At 37.8% G+C, this 27,669-nt stretch overlaps 3 protein-coding genes and 1 non-coding gene across 7 annotated transcripts; 3 read left to right on the top strand and 1 right to left on the bottom strand.

Annotated features, from left to right (window-relative positions):
- Positions 1-912: 912 nt before the first annotated feature.
- On the bottom strand, positions 913-4,650 carry clpp (caseinolytic mitochondrial matrix peptidase proteolytic subunit). The gene is made up of 7 exons (XM_051887962.1): positions 4,519-4,650; positions 4,093-4,194; positions 3,842-3,913; positions 3,642-3,738; positions 1,903-2,090; positions 1,710-1,815; positions 913-1,598 (listed from the first exon to the last, which is right to left on the bottom strand). The coding sequence occupies exons 1-7, from the start codon at positions 4,528-4,530 to the stop codon at positions 1,372-1,374; spliced, it is 804 nt and encodes a 267-aa protein (XP_051743922.1). The 5' UTR covers positions 4,531-4,650; the 3' UTR covers positions 913-1,371.
- Positions 4,651-6,262: 1,612 nt separating this feature from the next.
- On the top strand, positions 6,263-8,732 carry si:dkey-204f11.64 (uncharacterized protein LOC100537752 homolog). The gene is made up of 3 exons (XM_051886260.1): positions 6,263-6,442; positions 7,212-7,338; positions 7,448-8,732. The coding sequence occupies exons 1-2, from the start codon at positions 6,356-6,358 to the stop codon at positions 7,335-7,337; spliced, it is 213 nt and encodes a 70-aa protein (XP_051742220.1). The 5' UTR covers positions 6,263-6,355; the 3' UTR covers position 7,338; positions 7,448-8,732.
- Positions 8,733-8,931: 199 nt separating this feature from the next.
- carm1 (coactivator-associated arginine methyltransferase 1) lies at positions 8,932-27,517 on the top strand. Of its 4 annotated transcripts, none has more exons than XM_051886253.1 (16): positions 8,932-9,187; positions 11,937-12,062; positions 12,259-12,365; positions 12,581-12,685; positions 14,306-14,416; positions 16,169-16,346; positions 16,903-16,993; positions 17,905-17,986; positions 18,991-19,076; positions 19,203-19,292; positions 21,710-21,847; positions 21,931-22,020; positions 22,100-22,212; positions 22,345-22,443; positions 23,718-23,786; positions 25,585-27,517. In XM_051886253.1, the coding sequence occupies exons 1-16, from the start codon at positions 9,025-9,027 to the stop codon at positions 25,722-25,724; spliced, it is 1,788 nt and encodes a 595-aa protein (XP_051742213.1). In that variant the 5' UTR covers positions 8,932-9,024; the 3' UTR covers positions 25,725-27,517. The 4 variants fall into 4 exon arrangements, with proteins under 4 accessions (XP_051742213.1, XP_051742214.1, XP_051742215.1 ...); XM_051886254.1 differs by having other exon boundaries at positions 22,345-22,425; XM_051886255.1 differs by lacking the exon at positions 23,718-23,786.
- Positions 18,687-18,884, top strand: LOC127510320 (small nucleolar RNA SNORA74). The gene has a single exon (XR_007929559.1). It is a non-coding gene; the product is annotated as a small nucleolar RNA SNORA74 (small nucleolar RNA).
- Positions 27,518-27,669: the final 152 nt, after the last annotated feature.

The raw sequence follows: 27,669 nt of genomic DNA on the forward strand, positions 1-27,669 counted from the left end.
TCCAAATGTCCCATAAATAAAAATCCAATTGTTCATTGATTGTTCATGTTAGTTCACAGTGCTTTAACTAATGGTAAAAAATACAACATTTGATTTTAATAATGTATTAGTAAATGTAGAAATTAACATTAACTAAGATTAATAAATGCTGTAGAAATCTTGATTCTTAGTTCATGTTAACTATTGTAATTAACTAATGAAACCTTATAGTAAAGTGTTACCAAAAATTTCATCACACATCATGTTACATAAATTCTTTTCATTGAAAAGTTTGAGGTCTGTAAGAATTTATGTTTTTGAAATAAGTCTCCTCACCAAGACTGCATTCATTTGATCAAAAATACAGTAAAAATGTGAAATACTACAACAATATAAAATAACTGTTTTCTATTTTCGTATAGAAAATCTCCTGTGATGTCAAATCTGAATTTTCAGCATCATTACTCCAGTCTTCAGTGTCACGTGATCCTTCAGAAATCATTCTAATATGATGATTTGATGCTCAAGAAACATTTCTCACTATTGTCAATATCATACTGACCCCAAGTTTTGAATGAGAGCGTCCTTCTGGTAAACTATTCTGATTTCATGAGCTTTAAACCTTTTGTTTGTAACCTTCCACTGTTTATTTTTATCAGTGTTAATATGTATTACTTTTTTGGAAATTGCAATACATTTTTTTTGATGAATGGTAAGTTCCAAAGAACAGCCTTTTTTTTAAAATTCGAAATACTTTGAAACGACATAAAAGTCTTTATGGTCAATATTAATTTCTTCAAAAAAAAAAAACCAACCCCAAGTTTTAAGAGCTTTAAACATGCCGTTTGTAACCTTCAAGAATTTGAACTGTCTTTCAAGTTTAATGATATTACAAAATTAAAAAAAAAAAGAAGAAAAAAAAGGACAACCATCCTAATTTACCCAAAGATTTATTTGAATCATTATCTATAAACACTCTTGCTTCAAATCATTTTGACAGGGATTATATTAAACTGAGGGGCACATTTACAATTCAAAATATATTGTGTGACATGGTAACACATTTCACCCAAATATTATACAGACATCAAACCCTGTACTGTAATCTTGTGTTCCCGTCTAGCTTGTTTACAATGAACCTAGTTTTTGCTAAGACATCTATATTTGCCGCATACAGATATGAGGGCAGACTGAGTGTTATTACACTGGCGACTGTAATGTCCAGATTCCAGTACTGTGTCTCAGGACTAGACTTAGTGAGTCTTAATAAAATGAATGATACAAAAGGAAGGTCACGGGGTTCAGATATGATGTGTGAGCTGGTGACTGTCTGCCAAAAGAGACACTGAACCAGCGGTGCAGTAGTTTACTCGCTCCTGCAGGGAGTCTATTTCAGGGTTCAGGTTTGTACGAGGAGGGAGGGTTGCTGCCGGACTGGCCCGGCTCAGACGCTTGAGGCTGAGGGGAGGTAGAGGCGTTTGCAGGGCTAGTGGGTTCTTTTTGAACAAGTTCTGGCTCGTCTTGCCCAGCCTGTGGTGGATGAACCAGGACCTTGTCGATAATCCCGAAATCCTGTGCTTCCATCGGGCTCATGTACCGGTCTCTCTCCATCACGCTCTCTAAGCGAGGACAACAAAACTTGATAATGTCAGGAAGTGATGAATATAAGTTTAATTACCCAATATAAAACAAAGTTATTATTATAATATTAATGAAAGGTATGTAATTACCTATAAGCTCCAATTTCTGCCCTGTGTGTTTGGAATAAATGTGGTTGATCTGTCTTTTCAGTTTGAGAATCTCCTCAGCCTGGATGGCAATATCGGTTGCTTGCCCCTGAAATTATAAATATCTGTGTATAGGTTTTCGACATTGTCACAAAAGCAGTCCCCTCTTTTTTATTCTTTTATCCCCCATTCTTACCCTTGCCCCTCCGGAGGGCTGGTGCACCATGATTCGGGCATTAGGCAGGGAATGCCTCATGCCTGCGGTTCCTGCGGCCAGAAGCAGACTGCCCATACTGGCAGCCTGGCCCACACACCAGGTAGAGATGGGATTTAAGATGTACTGCATAGTGTCATAGATCGCAAGTCCAGCCGTAACCACACCACCTGCAAAACAGAGACAAAAAAATTGCCAGAAATGCACACTGCAGAAACTTCTTTGGCTCAAATTTTTGATTTTGTTAATATTTTTCTGTAGAAAGACAAACATAAATAGTGAAGAAAGCCAAAATATTAAATGTCACAGATGTATATTTACTGAGTAATCCACTATTTTGTAGAGGGGGGTCAAAATGACAATTTTCAGACAATCTTGAGATTTGGAGCCAAATTAGAAGGGTGTAAAAATGACTTTTGAGCTGCTTTGAGATCCCCATATCTATGGGACTGAACTATAGAGCCTTGAAAATGAAGATTTCAAAAGAAAGGTTTATTAGGAATGAGAATCTAGATACTTTTTACAGTTACAGGCATGCAAACTTTGGAAAAGGAATATTTACGGCGCTCAGACAGGTATGTTCTATGCAATTGAGTTGAGAGAAAAACATGAGATACATTTCTATTTTAACATTATTTGTTCTTCAGATAATTTTTCTTTTTTAATTTTTGTTCTTCAAAAAGAAAAAAAATATCAGCTGTATGCAGAGTGACCCACATTTGGTTTTTCACCACAGAAAATGTGTACAATTGACCAATTTACTCATGGAGCCGCATTAAGATCTCAATATCTCTGGGACTGAACCATGGAGGGTCTTTAAAATGCAGATAGCAAAAGGAAAATTTATTAAGAACCAGAATATAAAAGGATATTAAGATATCTTTAATACTTCTTGAGTTACAGGCATCCAAACTTGAGGCAAAAAAACACAAAAAGTGCTTTTTGCCATTATTGAACTGTCACCGTTGGCATATAATGAAACAAAGATTGCTAAAGTACATTGGTGGTGGTTTAGGAGATTCCCCCTTCCGTATGTAAAGCACTTTGAGTACCCAGAAAAGCGCTATATAAATGTAAGGAATTATAAAGTCAACAGATTTTACTAATAGATCTACCAATCTCTGTGTAAAAATAAAATAATGATGCTGCCATCTTTCTAAAGTCATTTTTACACCCCTCTAATTTGGCTCCAAATCTCAGGTGAAAATTGTCATATTGACCCCCTTCTACAAAATAGTGGATTACTCAGTAAATATACATCTGTGACATTTAATATTTTGGCTTTCATCACTATTTATGTTTGTCTTTCTACTGAAAAAAATATTAACAAAAATTTGAGCCGGGGACCTCTGGCTGAGTTGACACGGACTGACCCTAAAGTGAATGAATGAAAATTGAGATACACATGCAGGGCAAGTGTTGTTTTCATACAGCAAATAGTAATGCATAAATAAAAATGTAATTTTTCACCATGAGAAATGAGCTGCAGTACTGGACATTGCTCACATTTGATCCACTATCTGCCATCTAATTTAAAGTGCTGTATAGTCGTGACAGTGAATTTCCATACAGGAATCAAGCAATCTCATCAGAAAATTTTAAACAGGACAGATTTAGACCATGGGACGCTGGCTGAATAAACCTGATAATCAGAATACAGAGATATGCTACAATCTTTTTCTTTTCTTTTTTTTCTGTCAATGCACTTATGTGTCTCTCACCAGGACTGTTGATGTACATGTGAATGGGCTTGTTGTTGCTCTCTGACTGGAGAAAGAGCAGCTGAGCGATAACCAGAGAAGCTACAGAGTCATCGATCTAGATAAAGAGAATGACAGAAAAACAGGTAAGAACCAACTGGAAGAGGCTTTTTGGAAATAATTTTAGATCCTTTGGTGTTTTTCCTTGCATTTGAACTTACTGGACCCATAACACATATGATTCTCTCTCGGAGCAGCCTTGAGTAGATGTCATAAGCACGCTCTCCTCGTCCCTGAAACAGACCAAAGACTTCAAGTAGGGGTCAAGTTCCTGCAACACTGAAAGCTGCATCTTTAATAAGTAAACCATTCAATATACAGAGATGGGCTCTAAAAGTAACTTCTGGATACTATATGTTCCGCTTAAGACAAGTAATTAAGAAAAATGAACGTGCTTCTAATGTGCCCTTACCGTCTGCTCCACAACTATAGGTATGAGTGGACTTCTCCATGGCGCACTCTGATGAATGGACCGATTGACTTTGAGTGCAGAAACGCCACATTGTAAGACCCTCTAGAAAGACAACAGTTATGGTGATGATGATCAGTGTATCCAAGGTCGCTGGACATTTCAGTGACGAGCTTGACATCACTGTGACACTCAACAGAGCACAAATCGAGTAAAACGAGTAAAACATTTAAGTCATAAACTTACAAATACCATGCAATTTCACATAAAGCAATTCTGCTGGCAAAAGAATAGCTGTACAATAGCGTGTTTATCATAAATGCCATTGCTAGCTACCATTCCGTTACTACCGTAAGAGTTGTTTCACATACAGAAACGCAATTTTTTTTAAACGAATATTTAATTTACAGAAGGCAGTTTAATACTCACACGTAACAACATGTTTCTGTTGAGCAACCCTCACGCGACCCCTATTGACCCGGATGTGATATTCGGCAGCTTGATAGTGAAGCCAGAGACTCTTTCATTGAAGAAGGAGATGGTGAAGTCGAGGAAGTGTAACTCTAACGTTTGCGGAAGCATTGTCCATCTTTTTTGTCATTTTGTAACGTTATACACTAAGATAAGATTTGTTAGGTGGATATGGAAAATGTTATCAGAAGGAAATCATATTATATTCAAGTTAAATACTTTTGATATAGCCTATGTTTACATTATTCCAATGAAAATAGTAATTTTATTTTTCATGTAGACCTACAACTTTTTATTATTTTGGGGAAGTTCCTCATACACAAGAAGAAATGGTCAGGGTCCAAGCCAAATTTCATTCACTTGCTCCAGGACTACAGCACTTGAAGAACATTGTCAAAAAATTAATCACACCTGTCGCAAAAATTGGATATAGAACATTTATTATATGACAAGCTTTTTCCACACAAACACAATATATAGCATATAATCTGCACAATAATTTAAAATTAGACATTAGAGAGAGAGAGAGAGAGAGAGAGAGAGAGAGAGAGAGAGAGAGAGCTGAATGATGCATGTAACTGTTTTTCCTAAAAAAATTTTTACCCCGTTTCACGGCCAAGGCTTGAACTAGTCCTAGACAAAAATGCATGTTTGAGCTGAGCCTGAGAGCAACTTGTACTGATATATCTTAAAATATGTAACTGCAATTGTTATGTCTCAAAATGCACACCAGTAATGGTTTTTTTTGTTTGTTTTTTCTAATGTGCGTTTATAAAAGCTTCTTAAATATCCTAATTGAACTACTAATCCTGGTTAAAGTTAAGCCCTGTCTGTGAATCCAGGCCTTAATGTTATGGTGGATTTTTATATCATGTTATAGGCTATGTTATGTTTTAATCTTGTTAGTTTGTCTCTGCTAACATGGCTACATATCTCTTGTTTTTATCTTAATGGGACTGGTAAAATATAGGTAAATCAAAAAAAAAAAAAAAAAAAACTGACACATCTCCGTTGCTTCCATTCAAACAGAACAGGAAAGGTCCCGACCCGGTTTAGCTGACTTTGAAGGCTCCTCTTATGGAGGGGCTCTGGTGAAGCGGATCCACTGTCACATGGTGAAACTAGACGCGAACGCCAGATGGCGCAATTCACTGTAGAGAAAGACTTTATTCATAGTCTTACCTTTTGTGTAAAGCAACTTTAACTAGAAACAAGAAGTGTATAAAAACAAGTCTCATATTGAAAATGTAATTTGTAGAATTTAATGTTTTACCCTGTATGATGTTATATCTGTTAGGCTATATGTATCTCCCAATTTCTGTTTAATTTTTGTTAGGCTTCTGAATGATAAGTGGAATTGTATGTTTTTTTTCTGAAAGTACTAAGTTATTAGCAGCTATTAATAATGCACTTACCCACCTAACTCACGTTTTCGTTCATTTTTCTTAGTAGGCAACAAGTATTAGTGAAACCTAAAATTACCAGTTGTGTGGACAGCCAACGTCCCTTGAGGAAAAAGGTGTATGAAAATGTAAAATGTAGAAAAAGTGGGTTGTGGGTAGAAAATAGAAAATATGATGAGCTTATTATAAAACAATACAAGTCAAAGGGTTTTCTTCAGGTTATTTATTCAATTTCTTTATTGTTAGTTTGTTATATTTAGCTGTCCTCACGCGCCGTCGCAGCACGAAACCCCGCGTCAGTTTCGCAGATAGGGGCGCAATTGAGCCGGCGATTGCCAAAGTCAGTCTCGTCTTGACATTTGTTGCAAACTTTCCCCGATCTGTCAGAAGACATGTCGAATAACAGCGCAGGCAGTGTGATGAGCCTGCAGAAAAGCGTCAAGCAGCTGCGACTCGAAGCAGGAATCCGCAGAATTAAGGTGAGTGAGAATAAATACATACAAATCCCAAAATGTTGGAAATCTTTGCTAACAGGGTGTGACTTGACAGACTTGTCGATCCTGTCCGAACATCCTGCTACTTCGTGTAATTATTGTTCTGTTTTTAAACATTTCATGTGAGAGCTTTTACAACACATCTAATACAAATGAAGCAACGTTATAATACATAATGTTTAGCTGTTTGCAAGCTTCCACCGTAATGGCTGGTTGTGCAGTTACCTTCGTTTTCACCAGCGGATGACAACTTGCTTTTAATCGGATGTTATCAAACGTTGTCACACAACAGTAATATTTCAGTACGTTTGTAAAGTGTATGATAATCACAGTTCAACTTAAAAGGCTCCAAACTATTTCTCGCGCACTGTCGTGTTTGATTTCAAAACCTCTCCACTTCAGGCAGTAGCGCGCGACACTGCTGTATGTTGTGGTGTCGCGCGCAGCGCACAGTGGAGCTCTTTGTTAATTGTGTGTGTCACACACACAGTCACATTTGTTGGCCGGAATAATCCAAATCTATATTAGTTACCACTCGCCCAAAACACTATTTTAAAAACAACACAAGGCTTTGTGTGTTATTACTAAACTTATAATGAATCAAATAAACTTCTAACCGCGTGATTTCTAGGAAAATGTGATCAAAAAAGCCTTTATTGCTCCACAACCCCCTTTTATCTGTATATATGCATACATGTCTACCTATCTGTTTATCTGTCTGTCTATGTTTTATTTCACCTCTCCTTCCTCTTAGGTTTCTCAAGCTGCAGCAGATCTGAAGACATTCTGCTTGCAAAATGCCCACAAGGACCCTCTCCTCATGGGGGTACCATCCAGCGACAACCCCTTCCGGCCCCCCAAATCATGTGCACTCTTCTGAGGTACAAACAATCAGCTCAGTGTTAATTTTTTTTTTTTTCTCTGTACATTTCCCGTTTAACAGAAATGTGAGCAGGAATATGAACCTCTGTCTCTCTCTTCCCCCTAAAGGTGTCGTGAAGAATTTGGAGAAACTGAACATTCCTCTTTCGCACAAACGTTTTTCACTACACTACTCTCGGTTCCCCTTTACCCTAAAGCAGAGCTGGATCAACACTATTACACTAAATTGTTTAATTTGTAAGCTGCATTGTGACTTGAAGTCGTGCACGTTCAATAATGTGATTTTATGAAGAAAACCTCTGAAAGGTGATTTAAAAGTGTTTAATTTGTATACTATTAATTAAGTGCAAAATGTACACTAGTAGATGGTTTCAGGAGGAAACTAAAGTGCTCAGTTGGTCAAACAGTCCACTGGAGAAGTGATATGCAAAAATATTCACTACATTACTTACTGTGTAGCTAAGTCAATTTGAATACCAGCCATATACAGATAAAGAAAAAAAAAAGATTTCTGATGATTTTATGATGAAACACTGAATCTCTCTATTTGTTTGTTGATACGATTAGGCTTATACATGGACAGTTGTTGCCAATAAACTCATGTATTTAAAGTATTGTATTAACCATTGAAGGAGAGAGATGTCTTGAATCTCAGGTTGTTTTTTGATAAAGATCGATGCTGTGTTCCTGATATATATTCACTTTTCTTATTTTCTGAATGAGGTACTGCTTTTTGTTCAAATGTATTTTCTCTAATCTGCTGGGTAATGGTTTCTGTATCATTTTGAAGTTTCATAAATGTTAAACAGTGTTTACACAAGAGACTCAAGTGCAGAATTATCTTCTTTCTCTTTTTTACTGATACTGATACTCATGAAAGGGTGCTGCCTGTCCACTGCACCTTTAGTCACACCAGTGACTATGAACATATCAGCTGGCCTGTTTTTGCATATACCTTCTGCCCTCGCATGAGTGTTTATCTCATTTTAAATCTGTACTGTGCCTTTATCACTCAACCACTGGACATTCATGCAAATGTAATTTGTATGTGGGGGTTTTAGTGCTGCCCTGCATTGTTAACTTTTTCAGTCTGTTTACCTCATGTATGTCTTGCCTTTTACGTTTGATTGTGCCTAAAGGAGCAACGTCTGATTTTGTGCAGTAAGACTATATATTAATACTATACCTTTCTTTACAAAACTCAATCAAGATGTCACTAAATACATAAATAAAAAGGAGAGTCTAAAAAGCTTCTTACAGAGTACAACAGTTATATTTTGGTGAAAGCCACTACAACAGGGTTATTATTGTTAACTAGCATGTAATGTAAAATATGGAATACAAAACAGCTGTCTTACTGTACTGTGATTAATAAACTGGGGAATTATGCTGATATCTATTAGTTATTTTTTCACTTGTGATGTCCTGCTTTAAAAGAGACACCATGTTTTCACAAACAGTACAATAAAGCAGAGGTTTCCTAGCAACACGTTTCATGTATTTATTTTTTATTATTATTAAATGTACTCAATATACTCCTTTTTTTTCTTAGTAACCCATATCATGCCTTGAAATTGAACTACAGCTGGGGGAAAAAAAGATGTGGCCATGTGGAGGCAGTAGTAAGTCAGGCCTATCTTGACCATTGACTCCGGGGGAGATCTGAGCCGCTGCGAGCTGCCTGCATGACTCTCCCCAGATCGAAGATGGCGGTGTCCGTGTTCTCAGGCGTGCGCCTCCTCTCCATCGGAGACGCCAATGGAGACATACAGCGACATTCAGAGCAGCAGCCTCTGCGACTAGAGATCAAAACCAACCAGGACGCGGCTCTCATAAGCCTCTCGAACAGTGAGTAGATGCTGGCTTTAAACACTTTGCATCCGGCCTCAGCTGAGCTGTGTATCCTAGCTTAGCCTAATGAGAGTGATGTGCGTGCGGCATGTGCGTGTGTTGCAACCCCTGATCACAGGGACCGGCGGCTTTTGAGTTGTGATCTCAGATACGGCTCTCGTGCCCGTGCATGCTTTCTAAAAGATGTAAAGTTGCTGGAGCCAGGGGTTCGGTTGTAACATGCTTGCCACAAACCACGTTGATCGTAGCATGTTAGCATCCGTAAACACTTCGTATTGTGTTAAGCTGCTTATAGTTAGCTGCTACACAGCTAATACGCACGAGCCGCGGCAATTCAGCACTGAATGTGTTTCTACAGTCTAAAACATACATGTATGAGTGCTTTTTCCCAGATGCACCCCTATGCATCCAGACTTTTTTTTTTTTTAGCTGGCAGTCAGGAAGGATTTGGATAATGTGGATTGGCGCCTACAAAGTTAGCCGCAGTGTAACGTTAAACCTTCAGTCATACTATTACGCTTCAGAAAGTGTAATAGAAACCTCTTTATTTTTGTTTTGCATTGGTTTTATTTGTGTAAACGTTTGATGTGTTTATTGAAATTGATTTAACCTGGTTGGATGGTGGGCTGAATGGATGCTGTGAGTTAACTTGATTGATTGCGCACATCCCCGGCGCGCAGTTTTGCGCCACCTCTCTACTTTTACTATACTGTACTATACCTTCAAACAGCCCGATTTCTCTTTCTCAAAGTACAGAAAACATTGCGAAAGTAATGTGAAATTACGCGAAGGTTTCTTACGGCACCGTTTGGTCATTCATCTTTGTTCTGCGGGGAACAATAGCGGGTCCCCCGCCTCCTTTTCTCCAGTGTCCCGCCTGTTCATTCAGCGCTCAGGGCTTTTGTTTGGAGCCTCATGCTGCCGATGTCCCGTGGATGAGATGAATGTCTTACTGAAACAGATGCGTGACCCACATCCCATAGATTTCTTTTCTAGAAGTTTTAATTTCTCGAGCTTAAATGCCGCAGCACCCTCGGCATTTTTCGTCGAAAGACCAAGTTTATTCATAGAAATTCATGTTAGTGTGTGACATGGGGATATTTTGCGCGTTTTTATGCACTTACGTGAGAGAGTACGCTCTTAAATATTAATTGTTGCGTAAACATTGTAAAGAGAAGGGTTTTTTTTTTTAATTTCACAAATACATTAATATTTTCTTGAAATATTAAAATTACTTACACTTGTGTGAGATGAGTAATTATTAAATACGAGTAATTTATTATACATGGAGCGGGTCGCCCCCTTAGCTTCCGTGTTGACGTCACATGGCCGATCTTGTTGTGCAGTTGACTTTGTTGCTAATAACCATAATAATAAAGTCTTTGTGTTGTACTTTTAGCCAGTGCTCAAGGTGCTTCACAAAGCATAAGCAAAACAAATTGAGTGAAATTCATCGCTTTAAAAAGAATGAGTATGAGTCTGAAAATAATTATACTGTATGTTAGCCAATAAAAACATACTAAGTGCAACTTTAAGGAAGTAATTCAGCTCTTCCACACTCTTGTGACTTGTTAATTCATGTTTTTTATAGAACTTTGTTTCTTTCGCTTTCACTGTGGTTTACCTGTCTCTTTAGCTTGTTGTAAACAGTTATTTAGGCCCGGTTTTACAGACAGGGCTAAGCCTAAGCTAGGATTAGGCCTTAGTTCAATTAGAGCATTTAAGTAGCTTTTTATAAACGTTCACTAGAAAAAAAACATTACTGGTGTGCATCTTGAGACAAAACAATGGCACTGACATATTTTAAGATTATGTCAGTGCAAGTTACTTTCAGTTACACCAGCTCAGACATGCATTTTAGTCTAGGAATAGCTTAAGCCTTGTCTGTGAAACCGGGAGTTAGTCTTTTAGGATGTTTTTGTTGTTGTTTGTTTTTGTTTTTTGAGTCCAAAGAGCAAAGCCTTCAGCTATGAACAGTAGATGCCCACTCCTGTTCTAAAGCTCAGATTTTCTTGGCTTTAGTGCCCTGCCCCCTGTTTCAGAGCTACTTTCTTGAGCTGCTGTAGAGACTGTACTTGTTTTCAACTCATTTATATAAATGAATACCAGCCTAATCTATGGAAAGCCTGACCTAATCCTAAAATAAATGACAAAATCCCTCATCCTGGCATTGCCTCTTAATGTTGCTGTGATTAGAAGGCCAGGTTAATGTCTTTGAACAGGACTAATTTAGTTTTCTTGGCTTAATTTTTGTTTAGGTAGTTGTGGTAACCTTTAAGGTTATCTGCTAGTGTAGTTCTTATTAAAACTGAAATGTATGTTGTTGAAATGTTTTTGTTGTTGTTTATTATTGTTAAAATAAACTTTCTCCTGTAGGATCTTAGAGCGACAGTTCCACCAAAAATGAAAATTGTCATTTACTCTCCATGTTGTTCCAAACCTGATAAACCTGTATGACTTTCTTTTTTTCTGTGGAACACAAAAGTTAATGAAAAGTATTTCTATTTTTATTTGTTTTTGTTTTGTTTTTTGATATAATGAAAGTCAAAGGCTTTTTTTTTTTTTTTTTTTTTTTTTTTTTTTTGACCCAATTGGCTTCCAATGTATGGACAAAAACTGTTAAAACATTCTTCTAAATATCGTTTTCAAATAATTCTGTTTTACTTAAATGAAATGATCTGTTTTAGGGCAGGATTGTCTGATCATACATGAATATTAATATCCATGCTATTGCTTTTCTCCACAGATGAGGAGACATGCGTCTTTAAGTGTTCAGTATCACGGGAGACAGAATGCAGTCGTGTTGGGAAGCAGTCCTTCATCATTACTCTGGGCTGTAACAGTGTCCTCCTGCAGTTTGCATCTCCAGCAGGTGAAGTTCACCTCCTTTTACAAGTGCATCACCCTTTACGGTGATTTATCAGTTCACTGAGACATTCAGACAAGCACAGCTGCAGTCACTCATAGTGTACAAACTCATTTAAATGATTGTAGGTGAACCTGAATGAAGAGATGATGCTATGAAGAATGTAGTCTCTTAATGTGTCCGCTGTTGTTGTTTTTGCCAGATTTCTCATCATTCTATAACCTTCTGAAGAATTGCCGTGGACACAGGGGCGAACGTTCGGTCTTCAGTGAGAGGACGGAGGAGTCCTCAGCTGTACAGTATTTCCAGGTTTGTTTGGCCTCGAATTGACATGCATATGCAAAGTGGTCATTTGATGAACCTGTTCTTACTCATCTTAAAACCTTAAGAGATCATTTTAAATTAGTTATAATGGGAATCAAGACTACCATTTAATTGTAATAGTCATTTTATTTTAAATGGTCTAGCATAAGCAGAAGTGACATGTTATGAATGTCTTCTTGTTTTTGTTTTTTTTCTTTCAGTTTTATGGCTACCTCTCTCAGCAACAAAACATGATGCAGGATTATGTGCGAACTGGAACATATCAACGAGCCATCCTCCAGAATCATACTGACTTCAAGGATAAAGTACTGTTATTTCTCTCTTTGTACTGTTAAAGGGGTCATGAACTGCAATTTTATGTTATTTTGTAGTGTTTCTTAAGGTGCACTTATAGTGTTTATATGATTAAAAGACCAAAAATGGTCAATTTAGAAATAAAAGGCCATTTTCTACCCTGATTTTAGCCCTCTGATTTTAAAGGGACCTGTCTGCTGTGAGATTTCAATGTTAAGGCCCACTGCTATGATTGGCTAACATCTTTGCATATGAAATAAGTATTACACGTGGAACTTCTCTCAAACTTTGTTACAGCTGTCAAGATTAATTGCGAAAAGTGTTGATTATAGCATTATATTTAGATCTGCTCCGTCATATGAAAGGTTGCAGCGATGAGCATTGTAGCCGATGACAGACATGTTTGTTGAGCGCATGAATGGAGTGATCTCGTCAATGCAACTCAGTTTTTCTGCACTCTCATGAATGCTTTCATAACTAACAGTGCAAACGCGATGTAAATAAGAGATTCATTGTGCAGTGTAGACAGCATCATTGATTATAGGCGAGAGTCCAGAACTCAGTCACTGTGTGATTGATAGCTCCAGTGATTATAAAGGGAGCGTACTTTGATCGCTTTCTATATACAATTTAATTGCAATTTAAATTAGATTATTTTCATGTAACTAAAACAAATAATGTGAAGTTAGTTTAGTCACTGGCTTGATTTACTGATGCATAAATGGCTATAAATGATGACATCTGACTGTACATGAATCATTACATATCAGAAACCACTGATCACAGATTAGGCATTAGAATTAACACGGTTACATATTGTGTCATTACTGTCGGGTTTATATCTTACAGTAGAAGTCTGTTTGCAAAGCCTGCACCGAAATTGCGACTGATTTACCAAAGAATCCACAGTGAAATGTACTGAACAAACAAATAATGGTCTACTGAGACATTCGCGTAGTTGAAAATAAATAACCACTTTTCTAGCATTAGGATAATTTGGAAAGTAATGTTATTTTTAATCTGGTGATCCTGTATCTCTCTTCTGTCCTTTTCATCTTACTAATGTGTCAGTGGGTGGGGCCAAAGATGTAGAAGTAGGCAATGATTTTCTTTCTTTAGTTGCACTATTATGTCACAATGTGACAAAATCCAAAACTAGACGTTTTCTGAGCTTGGTTTCAACAAAAGTTGTTTTTGGACAAACTTGAGTTCTGAAACTTACTTTTTATAGTGCAACAATGGTATAATGACTTCTTACATATCAAAATTTCCTTGATCTTTTGACTTCTCAATTCATGACCCCTTTAAGTGCACTTGGCATGGAGTTGAGTAGTTTCAGAACTGCTTTCTCTTTGCTTATTTTAGCATTTCTTGTTCTGTTTAAAAAAACAAAACAAAAAAAAAACCACATTGGTCAGTCAGACATTAAGACTATTATGACCTTGACTTTTAGCTTTAATGTTGTCCAGACCAAAATATATGCAACTGGAACAGTTGACTTATTACAATTTAGTAAAAAGGGACACAAGTCCATTTTATTAGAAGGAAAAAAAGGTTATTCCTTTGTGAATGCTTCTCTGAATGCATTGATTCTTGTTCTCATTCCTCCCTCTGTGTCCTCCTTGTCTCAGGTTGTGCTGGATGTAGGTTGTGGCTCTGGAATTCTATCATTTTTCGCAGCTCAGGCTGGTGCCCGTAAAATTTATGCTGTGGAGGCTAGCACCATGGCTCAACATGCAGAGGTATGACATATTCAGATACAGATTCCTCAGTCACTAAACACAAACTACCATTTGAGGTCGGTAATGTTTTTTAAGAGAAGTCACATGATCCTTCAAAAATCATTCTAATATGCTGAATTGGCGCTCAAGACAAATTTCTTATCAATGTTGAAATCGGTTAATACCTGATACATATTTTTGTGGAAACCAGGATGCGTTATTTAAGGATCCTGTGATGAATAGCAAATTCTTTTCTTTCTTTTTTTTTACTTAGGGAAAAAAAAATTATAAAATGTCATTACTGTCACTTTTAATCATTTTAGTGCATCCTTGCTATTAATTTCTTTCCAAAAAATTCAAGTTTTGAAAGTGTTAATTTCACAAGTATACATGTAAAATAACGTTTAAGCATTAATAAATGTGCAGGCTGCGTGATATACTGGTACTAAAATAAGTATGGTGGTATAGTAAAATGTAATATTTGTAATATTAAAATATTTTAATATGTTAAGTTTTGAGTGAGACAGTCATTTTTTACTTTTTTTTTAAAAAAATCTGAATGCATGTCCAAAAAAAAAAAAAAAAAAAAATGTAGTATTGATACTGAAAAGCTGGTATCATGCCAAAGCTAAAATTTCTATATTGATACAACCCTAGGAGGTAATGACAGGGTTCCTACGCAGTTTGGGAAAGTATGGAATTTGATTTGAGTAATTTCCAGGTCTGGAAATGTATGGAAAAATATTTGCATTTCCAGACTATTGCCCATATTTAGTTTTCTATAATTGAAAATTAGGAATTTAATGAAAATAAATGTATCATACAAGAAGTGTTTTTTCATGGCAGCTATTTAGTAATTCTTTAGTGATTGTCAAACATGACTGAATGAATTTAAAGTGCATTTTGGGTTTCTTCTCACAATATTCTTTGCACTGTATTACAGAGCCTCTAAAAGGATCTTTGCAAAAATAAAAAAAATATACAGACTTTCGTGTGCGTAGGACAATGCACACTGAGCCACCTAATGCGCCATCAGTCCATTTCATGGTCTGGTTTCTTGGCCGCCACAGAGTATGCATTAAAGCAGACATAAGGCCTTGAAATATGACATACTACCCTAACAAATGACAAATTTTGAAAAAAAATTTTTACAGTACCCATCTTTTTTTATATTCCCTTCAACTTGGCAAATAGGACAGTGCACACAGCTGTATTGTGCCATCAGCCTATTTCGTGTCATGATTTCTCCGCTGCCACAGAGGATGCGTTAAATTTGACATTAGGCCTTAATATTAGAGGTACTACTAAGGAAAGCCAATTTTTGAGCAAATAGTTCTCTATTAATTCATGTGCATCCATGCTCTTGTTTTCTTCATAGTAAGATGGCAGTGATGCACAAAGGAAAGCATGCAAAAAATTCCCGTACACATGTGAATAGTTTCTTGAGGGCACGAAAAAGTTTCTTTCTTGAAGTGCATGCACTTTTATTTTAGGGGCTCTGTATGTTGTCACTTCGAGAAAATCGATGAAAAAAACCCTGAAAAAATAAAAATATTTACAGATGACTACTATATACCAAATATAAAGCTGAAAATAGTTCTGTGTGAACCATTTATGGTCTGAAAATCTACAGAGGTTTGGAAATTTTAGTCTGGAAAAGTATGGAAATTTGAAATGGAAAATGTGTAGGAACCCTGTAATGAGATGGCCTTTGACCTTGATTACTCAAGTCATTCTATAGTGATAGTTGTGGTAATGATTGTGCTTCCACAGGTTCTTGTAAACAGTAACAGGCTGTCAGAGCGTGTTGTGGTTATTCCTGGGAAAGTGGAGGAAGTGTCCCTGCCTGAGCAGGTGGACATAATCATCTCTGAACCCATGGGTTACATGCTGTTCAACGAAAGGATGCTGGAGAGCTATCTACATGCCAAGAAATTCCTCAAGCCTAACGGTAAGAGAAAAAGGTTTATTCAGTTAAAAGAACAAATCAACAAAAGATTGACACATGCTTAGGTCATAGGGATGTGTAACAGTACACAGAAATGATGGTTCGGTATGTAACTCAGTTTTAAAGACACGGTTTGGTACAGCAGGTGGAAAAATAACGGTTTTTTTTATTATTAAACAGTGGTTTACTGAACAAACGGCAGCAACACACACCGGTGCTGTTGTAATTGGGGATTTGAAGTGCTTACGCTTTTTGATGCAAAATATGTTTGCAAATTATTTAAGAATAAGTTTAGAATTATTGCACTCTGATTCTAATCCACTCCTTCTGTTTGATGCGCATACACACACGAGCACTCATTCATTAAAGTCTGCGAACTTAAATTTAGACTTGCTTGAAAAATGGGAATACTTTTGTTAGTTTAACATTTACAAGTATAAAACCGTTAAGCCCAAAGCTTTTTTTTATGTGTATGCTAGTGTATGAGTAGTCAAACGAGTAGCCTTTTAACCAATACTCCAATACTATTTGTACAAATCACAACTTTGTTTTTTAACAGGCAAAATGTTTCCCACCATTGGAGACGTTCACCTCGCTCCTTTCACAGATGAGCAGCTTTACATGGAGCAGTTTACGAAGGCCAATTTCTGGTGAGCTTTCTAAAAAGAGGATAAGGACATTGGGTGGGGAGGGAGTAAAGATGCAAAATGTACAAGTGTGAGTAAATAAGCAGCCAGTCATCATGTAACGGGTAGCAGATATCAATTGATAGACTCAAAGTGTAAATAAACAGTCATTTAAAGGGTTAGTTCACCCAAAAATCATCATGTCATTTATTACTCACCCTCATGTCGTTCCACATCCATAAGACCTTTGTTAATCTTTGGAACACACACGAAAATATTTTTGATGAAATCTGAGAGCTCTCTGACTCCTCCATAGACAGCAATTTAACCACCACTTTTTAGGTCTAGAAAGGTACTAAAGACATCATTAAAACAGTCAATGTGACTGCAGTGGTTCAACCGTAATGTTATGAAGAATACTTGTATGTCAGAACACTGGCTCAGTATTGGCCGATGTTGGTCTTGTGAGCAGCACAGCGCATTCATGTGGTGCTGACGCAGGAGCCGGCCAATACTGAGCCAGTGTTCTGACGTAGAACCTGGAAGCACTGAATGTAAACAGTGTACAAAGTTGTTGTTTTTGTGCACAAAAAGTATTCTCGCAGCTTCATAACATTAAGGTTGAACCACTGTAGTCACGTCGACTATTTTAACAATGTCTTTAGTACATTTCTGGACCTTGAAAGTGGTGGTTAAATTGCTGTCTATGAACGAGTCCTATACCTCTCGGATTTCATCAAAAATATCTTAATTTGTGTTCCGAAGATGAACGAAGGTCTTAGGGGTGTGGAACAATATGAGGGTGAGTAGTTAACGACAGAAATGTCATTTTTGGGTGAACTAAACATTTAAGACCATAGCAGATGACTAAGACATAACTCTGTATGATTTCTTTTGTGTTTATACTTGAAAAACTGAAATTTCCTGTCTTTCAGGTACCAGCCATCTTTCCATGGGGTGGATTTGTCTGCACTGAGAGGAGCTGCGGTTGATGAATACTTCAGACAGCCTATTGTGGTGAGAAATGGGAGGGAATGACTAGCGGATTGGGTGTGTGCTAGTTGATTCGAAAGTACATGCTAGCTTTTTCGAGTTAGCCCCGGTTTGGAAAGTTCATAAGGCAGAAAGCCATAAAAACATTAGCTTGTGTTTGTGCCTTCAGAGGAAAGATTATACTGATAGTGTGTGAAGTATGAAGGTAACTGGAGATTCGTCTCCTCACATGTAATAGATGAGCGGCGAGGGCTTGAGGGTAAATACGGACAGGATTGAGTTACATAGTTAAGCCTAAATGAGAACAGTGAGGATGTTTCTAGGTAATGGAGAAAGGCAGCGTGTTTCATGGGTTAGGAAAATGTATTCAACGATAGTTTCATGTAGGAGACGGAGAAGTATGTATGCTTGCCTTTGTGCCTGTGATGAAAGGCCGTACTTTGTGGTCAGGGGTTTCTGAGCTCACTGTTTGTGTGTGGTCAGGGGGTATGCAATAAATTTATATCCATCAAGGATGGTTTATGAAGCATGTCTTTATGTGAACAAGAACGCATGTAATTCTAGCTGTGGATTTGGATCTAGGATCCTCAGTGTTTTGAAATCTATCAGAGCTACTTTTTCCACTTTCGTGCCCTTGAGTGGCCAATTAACTTGTCAATTGTGTGCTTGATTTTCAGTCCACTGATTTCTATACATCATAATTGTAGTGTATGTGTGGTCCATGTCCAGCAGTAGTCAGCTGTTCAGGCATTTGTGTTGTCTGTAATGGTGTTACACTGCTGGGACAGTGACCTGCTATGGTCTGGCTCTAGGGGGCGCTGTTGTAGCATCCTCCAGAGTTCAGGCCGAGGCGGGAGAGCCCTCTGAGCTAGGACTGAGTCTGATTTACTGTGGCTCAGCCCTTGACAAGAGGCCTCACAGCATGTCGTCCTGTTTGATTGGACCCGTTTCATCCTCCTCCGCATGCAGGACTGAGTGTTATGTTGGGATGTCTTGCCACTTCTCATTTATTCTCTGATTTCTTTCAGGACACTTTTGATATCAGGATCCTTATGGCCAAATCAGTGAAATATACGGTCAACTTTTTAGAAGCTAAAGAAGAGGATCTTTACAAGTAAGGTTCCTCCAATTGCATCATTTTATTGCATTTAAATGCAGCCTTTTTATTTTAAGATATTGTAAAAAAGAATCATGTCAGCCTGTACAATTGTTTAATATATTCTTTTCTTGCTCTTCCCAGGATAGAAATCCCCTTCAAATTCCACATGATGCATTCAGGGCTTGTACATGGGCTGGCTTTTTGGTTTGATGTCGCATTCATTGGATCAGTGTACGTTCCAACACATTCTCTCTGCAGTGTTTTCACACTTCAGTTACCCCTCTTTCCATTAAACATATTATTGGACTGTCCCATCATTTTGTATGTACAACCCGAATTCTGTAAATGTTGGGACTTTTTTTAAATTTGTATAAATGAAAACTAAAAGACTTTCAAATCACATGAGCCAATATTTTATTCACAATAGAATATAGATAACATAACAAATGTTTAAACTGAGATAAAATTTTTACTTTTATCCACTAAATGAGCTCATTTCAAATTTGACACCTGCTACAGGTCTCAAAAAAGTTGGCACGGGGGCAACAAATGGTTAAAAAAAAGCAAGACATTTTGAAAAGATTCAGCTGGGAGAACATCTGGCAACTAATTAAGTTAATTGATATCAGGTCTGTAACATGATTAGCTATAAAAGGGATGTCTTAGAGAGGCAGAGTCTTTTAGAAGTAAAGATGGGCAGAGCTGAGAAAGAGTGCGTAAAAAGATTGTGGAATACTTTAAAAACAATGTTCCTCAACGTCAAGTTGCAAAGGCTTTGCAAATCTCATCGTCTACAGTGCATAACATCATCAAAAGATTCAGAGAAACTGGAGAAATCTCTGTGCATAAAGGACAAGGCCGAAGACCTTTATTGGATGCCCGTGGTCTTCGGGTCCTCAGACGACACTGCATCACTCATCAGCATGATTGTGTCAATGACATTACTAAATGGGCCCAGGAATACTTCCAGAAATCACTTTCGGTAAACACAATCCGTCGTGCCATCTGCAGATGCCAACTAAAGCTGTATCATGCAAAAAGGAAGCCATATGTGAACATGGTCCAGAAGCGGCGTCGTGTCCTGTGGGCCAAGGCTCATTTAAAATGGACTGTTTCAAAGTGGAAAAGTGTTTTTTTTTTATTTATTTTTTTTTTTTATTGGTCAGCCGAGTCCAAATTTGACATTCTTGTTGGAAATCACGGACGCCGTGTCCTCCGGGCTAAAGAGGAGGGAGACCTTCCAGCGTGTTATCAGCGTTTAGTTCAAAAGCCAGCATCTCTGATGGTATGGGGGTGCATAAGTGCATACGGTATGGGCAGCTTGCATGTTTTGGAAGGCACTGTGAATGCTGAAAGGTATATAAAGACCAACATATGCTCCCCTCCAGACGACGTCTATTTCAGGGAAAGCCTTGTGTATTTCAGCAGGACAATGCAAAACCACATACTGCAGCTAATACAACAGCATGGCTTCATTGTAGAAGAGTCCAGGTGCTGAATTGGCCTGCCTGCAGTCTAGATCTTTCACCTATAGAGAACATTTGGTGCATCATTAAATGAAAAATACATCAAAGATGACCATGAACTCTTCAGCAGCTTGAAACCCATATCAGGCAAGAATGGGACCAGATTCCAACACCGAAACTCATAACCTCGATGCCCAGACATCTTCAAACTGTTTTGAAAAGAAGAGGGGCTACACCATGGTAAACATGCCCCTGTCCCAACTATTTTGAGACCTGTAGCAGGTATCAAATTTGAAATGAGCTTATTTTGTGCATAAAATTTTAAAATTTCTCAGTTTAAACATTTTTCTATGTTCTATTGTGAATAAAATATTGCCTCATGTGATTTGAAAGTCTTTTAGTTTTCATTTTATTCAAATTTAAAAAACGTCCCAACTTTTCCGGAATTCGGGTTGTAGTAAACTCACTTAAGTGTTTAGTGAGCTTTTACCAGAAAAGGTTTTAAATTTTTATTATGTTAATGTAAAACATTTTCTATAATATTATCTGCTGTTTTGTTGGGTTTTTATTTTTGTTGTATTTATGCAACTCTTGTATTTTTGTAACTCTGTTTTTGCCATGAAGATGCAGACATGGCATTAAACAGCTATACTACTACTACTCACACTTGAGTCCTCTCTGACAGAACCAAGTTCAGACTATTTTAAATTATCAAAAATGTGACCCAACAAGTGAAAGAACACGGTTCTCTTTGCATTCATAGTCACTAGTGTTCTCAGATCAGATTTTGGTTCATTTCAGTCTATTTATTTATTTATTTATTGAATCCTGAACCAAGTGAATATTGTGTGAATTTTTGTCAATAATAATTATAAAATAATAACACAGCAGTAAAATTAATATAAAATTATAATAATTGTAATAACAACAACAAATGTCATTGTGTGACGGGAAGCCCTGTATCTGTTCAGTAAGGATAAATGTACCGCTGCTATTACGTGGAGTTGCTATTGTATTTGGATTTCTCCATTTGCGGAATTAACGTTAATGATTAATTGATTAATATGATGTTGTTTGTGATTTTTAAAAAGAATATTTGTATGTGGGGGGGAGGGAAAATGTAATGTTTTGTAATCCGAGTATTGTGACAGGTATGCTCTTGTGCTGTGTCTCTGTGTACAGGATGACGGTGTGGCTCTCTACGGCCCCCACCGAACCCCTCACTCACTGGTACCAGGTGCGCTGTCTGCTGCAGTCACCTCTCTTTGCCAAGGCAGGGGACACAATGTCAGGCACTGCACTTTTAATCGCCAACAAGAGGTGAGCACACACAATTCTTTGTGTTAACCCTTTGATAATGTTAGGTGGTTAACAGTTTCATGTGTTTCCGCTTCCTCTTACAGACAAAGCTATGACATTAGTATTGTTGCTCAAGTGGACCAGACAGGCTCCAAGTCCAGTAATCTACTTGATCTCAAGAACCCCTTCTTTCGGTGAGAGGACGCATTGCTTCGGAAACCAATAAGAGGATGTCTGAAATGTGTGTTGCTTACGCCATGCTGTGTTCTGCAGGTACACGGGCACAACACCCACCCCACCTCCAGGGTCACACTATTCCTCCCCCTCAGAGAACATGTGGAACACTGGGGGAACCTATAGCATGAGCCAAGGCATGGCTGTGTCAGGTAGCTCTTACGCAATTATTCCTCCTGACTTCTTTTTGCGTTTACATCAGTAAGCCACAATTCCTCCCATCCAGCTGCTGTTGCATTACTGGAGAAATGTCACTTACATTTTGCTCTATTTTTGTCTGTCAGGGATGCCTACAGCCTATGATCTCAGTACTGTCATTGGCGGCAGTGGGACAACAGTGTCCCACAACAACCTCATCCCCCTTGGTACAGACACGCATGCACGTATGGATATTTACACAAACACACACACACTCACACATACACACAAATGAGCTCCTGGTGTGGTTCATTTAAAGAGAGAGTTCACCCAAACTTCATTTGCTCACCCTCATGTCTTTCCAAATCCATAAAACTTTAGTTCATCTTTGAAACACAAATAAAGATATTTTTAATATTCTTATAATTTTGTCCTTCAATTAAAAATCCACACAACCAAAATTTTTACACTACAAAAAGACATGGTAAAAGTAATCCATAAGCTCAGACCTCATTGGTTCTTGCACATCAAGCAAGCACGTTTGAGCTGCTGTGTTTACCGTATTTGATGAGCTCTATGTATGCATGTTGATCAATGTTTATATATAAATAAATGCCTAAATTAAATCTGCTTATTATATAAAGCAGGGGTGTCCAAACTCTGTCCTGGAGGGCCACTGTCCTGCAGAGTTTAGCTCCAACTTCACCTACCTGGAAGTTTTATTTCACCTGCCTCAACGCACCTGCCTGGAAGTTTCTAGTATGCCTGGTAAGACCTTGATTAGCTGCTTCGGGTGTGTTTAATTGGGGTTGGAGCTAAACTCTGCAGGACAGAGGATCTCCAGGAGCAGGATTGGACACCCCAATATAAAGTGATTGTGTCTCTTCACAAGACTTGGATTAAACAACTCAATTCATATGGATTACGTTTACAATGTCTTTTTGGATGCAACCAAAACTTTGATACTTCAGTGGATGGACAAAAATGATGAGTGGTTATTAAAAATATCTTCAGTTGTATTCCGAGGATGAAAAGAAGTCATACAGGTTTGGAACAATATAAGGGTGCATAAATGACAGAATTTTAATTTCTGGGTGAACTATCCCTTTAAGAACCAAAGGCTGAGATTAAAAAAATAACGTTTGTGATAATAAAGGGGCTACATCATGAAGGATCAAATTGTGAGAGGGTTGAATATGGCCATTAAAACATCTTTGGTGCAGAAAACATAATTTATAATAGGACATCAGGGGGAAAATAAATGTATGACATGACCCCTTTAATGTATGCCATACATTACATTCTTATATTATTTATCTCTTTTAAAAGCCTTTACAGGACAATAAATAGTTGTATATTGTTATTGGGAGGTTTTTCTACACAACAGTACTAGAGTTTAAGATCTTCTATATTACAGTTGGTCTCCTCCAGCTTCATTTCAAGTGTTCATGTGTTTCTTGTTAATCACATTTTGCTCATGTGTAAATTGAAGAGAGGTGTCTGTCTTTTTCCCCTCCAGTGAACACGGGGATTGTGAACCACACTCACTCCAGAATGGGCTCTATAATGAGCACCGGAATCGTCCAGGGTGAGTGTCTCTTCTCTACTGTCTTCACAGAGTTAAAAAAGACCTGCACTTTTGCTGATTAAAGTAATAGTTCACCCAGAAAGGAACATTCTGTAATTTACTCACCATGTTACATCAAACAAAAAATTAGACTTTTGTTCATCTTCAGAACACACATGAAGATATTTTAAATATTCTCTCGTTTTTGTCCATTCACTGAAAGTCCATGCAACCAAAAATATCTCAGTTAATTACATGGATATTGTAAAAGTAATCCATATGAATTGAGTGGTTTAATCCAAGTCTTCTGAAGACACTTTTCATGATGAACAGATTTAATTTGGGTTTTTATTCATGTATAAACATTGATCATCACTTGATGTGCAAGATGTTGATGTTGCTTCATGCATGAGAACAAACCTCATTGGTTTGAGCTCCTGTGATGAGAGAATATTAAAAATATTCTCATTTGTGTTAGATTAACATCTGTTTTGTGGGTTTGGAACTACATGAGGATGAGTAAATGATGAGACAATTTTCATTTTTGATTTGTAGTTCACGGAGTTTTACATTTCATTTTAATATTGTGTTGCACTGAACATTTGTTCTTTGTGAAATATGAATAGGCCTTTATAGTATAGTGTGTGCTGAGTGCCTACCGATGTATATATTGTATTCATTCTCAAACCATGAGGGTTGTATTTTCGAGAAGCAAGTTCCACATCTCACGTCTCCTTTATTCTATTCCAGTCCAGTCGAACAGTCCAGTACTTAGACTAGAGTTGCGGGTATCTCTTTACCACCTCACACAAGCGCTCATCAACACAGACGTCTATTTTTGTTGTCGTCACAAGTACAGTGTTATGCGAAAGTTTGGGAACCCCTTGCAGAATCTGTGAAAATGTGAAAAATTTTAACAAAATAAGAGAGATTGTAAAAAATGCATGATATTTTTTATTTAGTACTGTCCTGAGTACGATATTTTACATAAAAGATATTTACATATAGTCCACAAGACAAAAAAATTGCTGAATTTATTAAAATAACCCCGTTCAAAAGTTTGTGAACCATTGATTCTTAATACTGTGTGTGGTTACCTGGATGATCTACGACTGTTTTTTTGTTTTGTGATGGTTGTTTATGAGTCCCTTGTTTGTTCTGAGCAGTTAAACTGAGCTCTGTTCTTCAGAAAAAATCTCCAGGTCCTGCAGATTCTTCAGTTTTCAAAGAATTTTTTGCATATATACAGTGACTGTATGATTTTGAGATCCATCTTTTCACACTGAGGACAACTGAGAGACTCACACAACTAATAAAAAAGGTTCAAACATTCACTGATGCTCCAGAAGGAAACACAATGCATTAAGAGCCGGGGGGTGAAAACTTTTGAACAGGATGCAGTTGTCCAAATTTTTCTTTTTTTTGTTGAAATATCATTTCAAATAGGCAAAAAATCCTTGAAAACTGAATAATCTGCAGAACCTGGAGGATTTTTCTGAAGAACAGAGCTCAGTTTAACTGCTCAGAACAAACAATGGACTCATAAACAACCATCACAAAACAAAAAAACAGTCGTAGATCATCCAGGTAACCACACAAGGGGTTCCCAAACTTTTGCATAACACTAGTTTAAATTAGTGCACAAAAATTTAAGTACAAGCTAAGCTACACAGGTCAAATCTAGCTGCACACATGCAGTACACACAAACTATGCTGATGACAATTTACATCATGCGCACTTTACGCATACCTTATTGTACACGTAACATCTTGGACACCAGGTGTTCATAAATTGCTTATTTCTTTTATCTCTTCTCAGGGGCCACAACAGCCCAGCAGGGTCCCAGCAGCGGCAGTCCTCATTACCCCGTCACCAACCAGTTCACCATGGGCGGCCCGGCTATCTCCATGGCATCTCCTATGGCCATCCCCAGCAACACCATGCACTACGGGAGCTAAGGCCAAAGGAGGGCCCCTGCATGTCCAATCTCCCCAACCCCCCACCCCTGCAGATCAACCACAGCCAAATTCAGAATACCAAAACCAGTGCACCAGTCTCTGACCATCACTTTATAGTCTCTCTCTCGCTCTCTCTATATATAGATATACATGTATACGTATATATATATTCTAAACTCTCTCTTTATCTCACTGGTGTTTTATTCTTACATATCCGTCCCGCGGCCCTATAACGTTAGCGTGCGCAGGCATTCTGCCAGTTCAACACGTCTGAGGTGTGTCATTGTTACTCTTCCCTTCCCCAGCCGCACACAGCACCTGCTCCACAACCAGCCACTAGGAGGCAGCACTTGTCTGTAAGCATGCTGAAAAAGCACAAACCAGAGACTCAAGACTCAACGGAAAGGACTCGGTCGGAAGAACGCTGTCAACGGGACACTTTTTTTTTTTTCTTTTTTTTTTTTAACTATATAAATGATTTACAAATGTGCACGTTCCCCCTTCATGAATTCCCACTTTTTTTTTTAGCTGCACATACGCCATCATTGACTGACTATTGATATGAATTTGAGATCTATTACAGGATCTTGCCACTGTTCCTTACAAGTCCAGCTACGTTGAACCCACTGTCGGCTTTTTTACGTTTCCAGCGACATCGACTGGCCATCGCATCTCGATTCTCTCAGCATTGGCTTTTTACGACCACCCCAACTCACCTAAATGTTTGCAACCTTTCATCGCTCACCAGAAAAGATGGACACGTGCTGTAGATGCTCGCAGAGTTCATTACGACTACTAGCACAGTACCGCTGGATCCCGCCTGTAGACAAGCATAGCGTAGATAGAGATCGTCTTACTTTTCATTCCATTTCTGACTGTTTTAATGTAGTGCAGTCCCAGATTTATGTATTTTGCTTGGTGTTCCCTGAGGTGAATTCTGAGCGTGGTTTATCGAGACCGCTTCTGTCTTCCCCCGACTCAACACAAAGCAAATCTGACTTATAAATTGGCGGATTCATTATCAGTCAATTATAAGGACATAAAAGGTTTCAGAAATAAGACCAGCAACAAACCCTCCACTACCAGCCGAGGAGGACGGCGGAGTGCTGGGAAGGACAGTCGGCAACTAGGGGGAAGAAAACAGAAGGATGAATGATATAAACAGTGAGGTCCGTGGACACACACTGACCGCTGCAGCAGGACAACTGTTTGGAATTGCAGTATCCTAGTTTACATCCCTTGAACCTTTTATTTTGTCAACTTCTGTGTGTTGTGAGACTCATTGAGGAAAGGAGGAGATCAAGTGACGCCTGACTAGCTATAACTTTCCTCCTCGTTTCCTCCTCTCTCTCCCTCCTTCCCCTCCCACACCGGGGATATGACAATAACCCCATCAAAGACTTTGAAGTTGTATGCACCGCTTTCAGTCAATTTTTTTTTCCCAGTTCATTTGGTTTGAAATAGCAACTTTCATGAGATCATGAGATGAAAACAACCATGTCTGTTAGTTTGTAGAATTGACTTTTTGTTTTGGTTTTCTTTCACAAAAAAGCAACAGACAAAAAAGGAGCAAATTAAATGTTGATGGAGAAGTCCCTACGTGTGGCTGCTTACAGTAGCATTTGTTATGTTTTATGGACGAGTGTGCAAAAAAAAAAAAAAGTATAAAATCAAACTTGATGGATTGAGGAATCACATGATCTGGATACGTTATAGATGGCTAAAGATTTATTTTCTGCTTTCCAGTGAAGCAGATCTTAAATAGAATAAAAAAATAAATTCAATACACTTTACATTGATGTTCAGTTTGTTAATATGCATTTGGTATTATGATCTAACGAATAATTTTTACAGCATTTATTAATCAAGGTTGTCAATTTTTAAATATACCATTGTTCATTGTTAATTCGTGTGCTTGTTAATATATTAATGTTAGTTTATACAA

Source organism: Ctenopharyngodon idella, chromosome 3 (assembly GCF_019924925.1).
Source record: "Ctenopharyngodon idella isolate HZGC_01 chromosome 3, HZGC01, whole genome shotgun sequence".
Taxonomy (NCBI): Eukaryota; Metazoa; Chordata; class Actinopteri; order Cypriniformes; family Xenocyprididae; genus Ctenopharyngodon; species Ctenopharyngodon idella.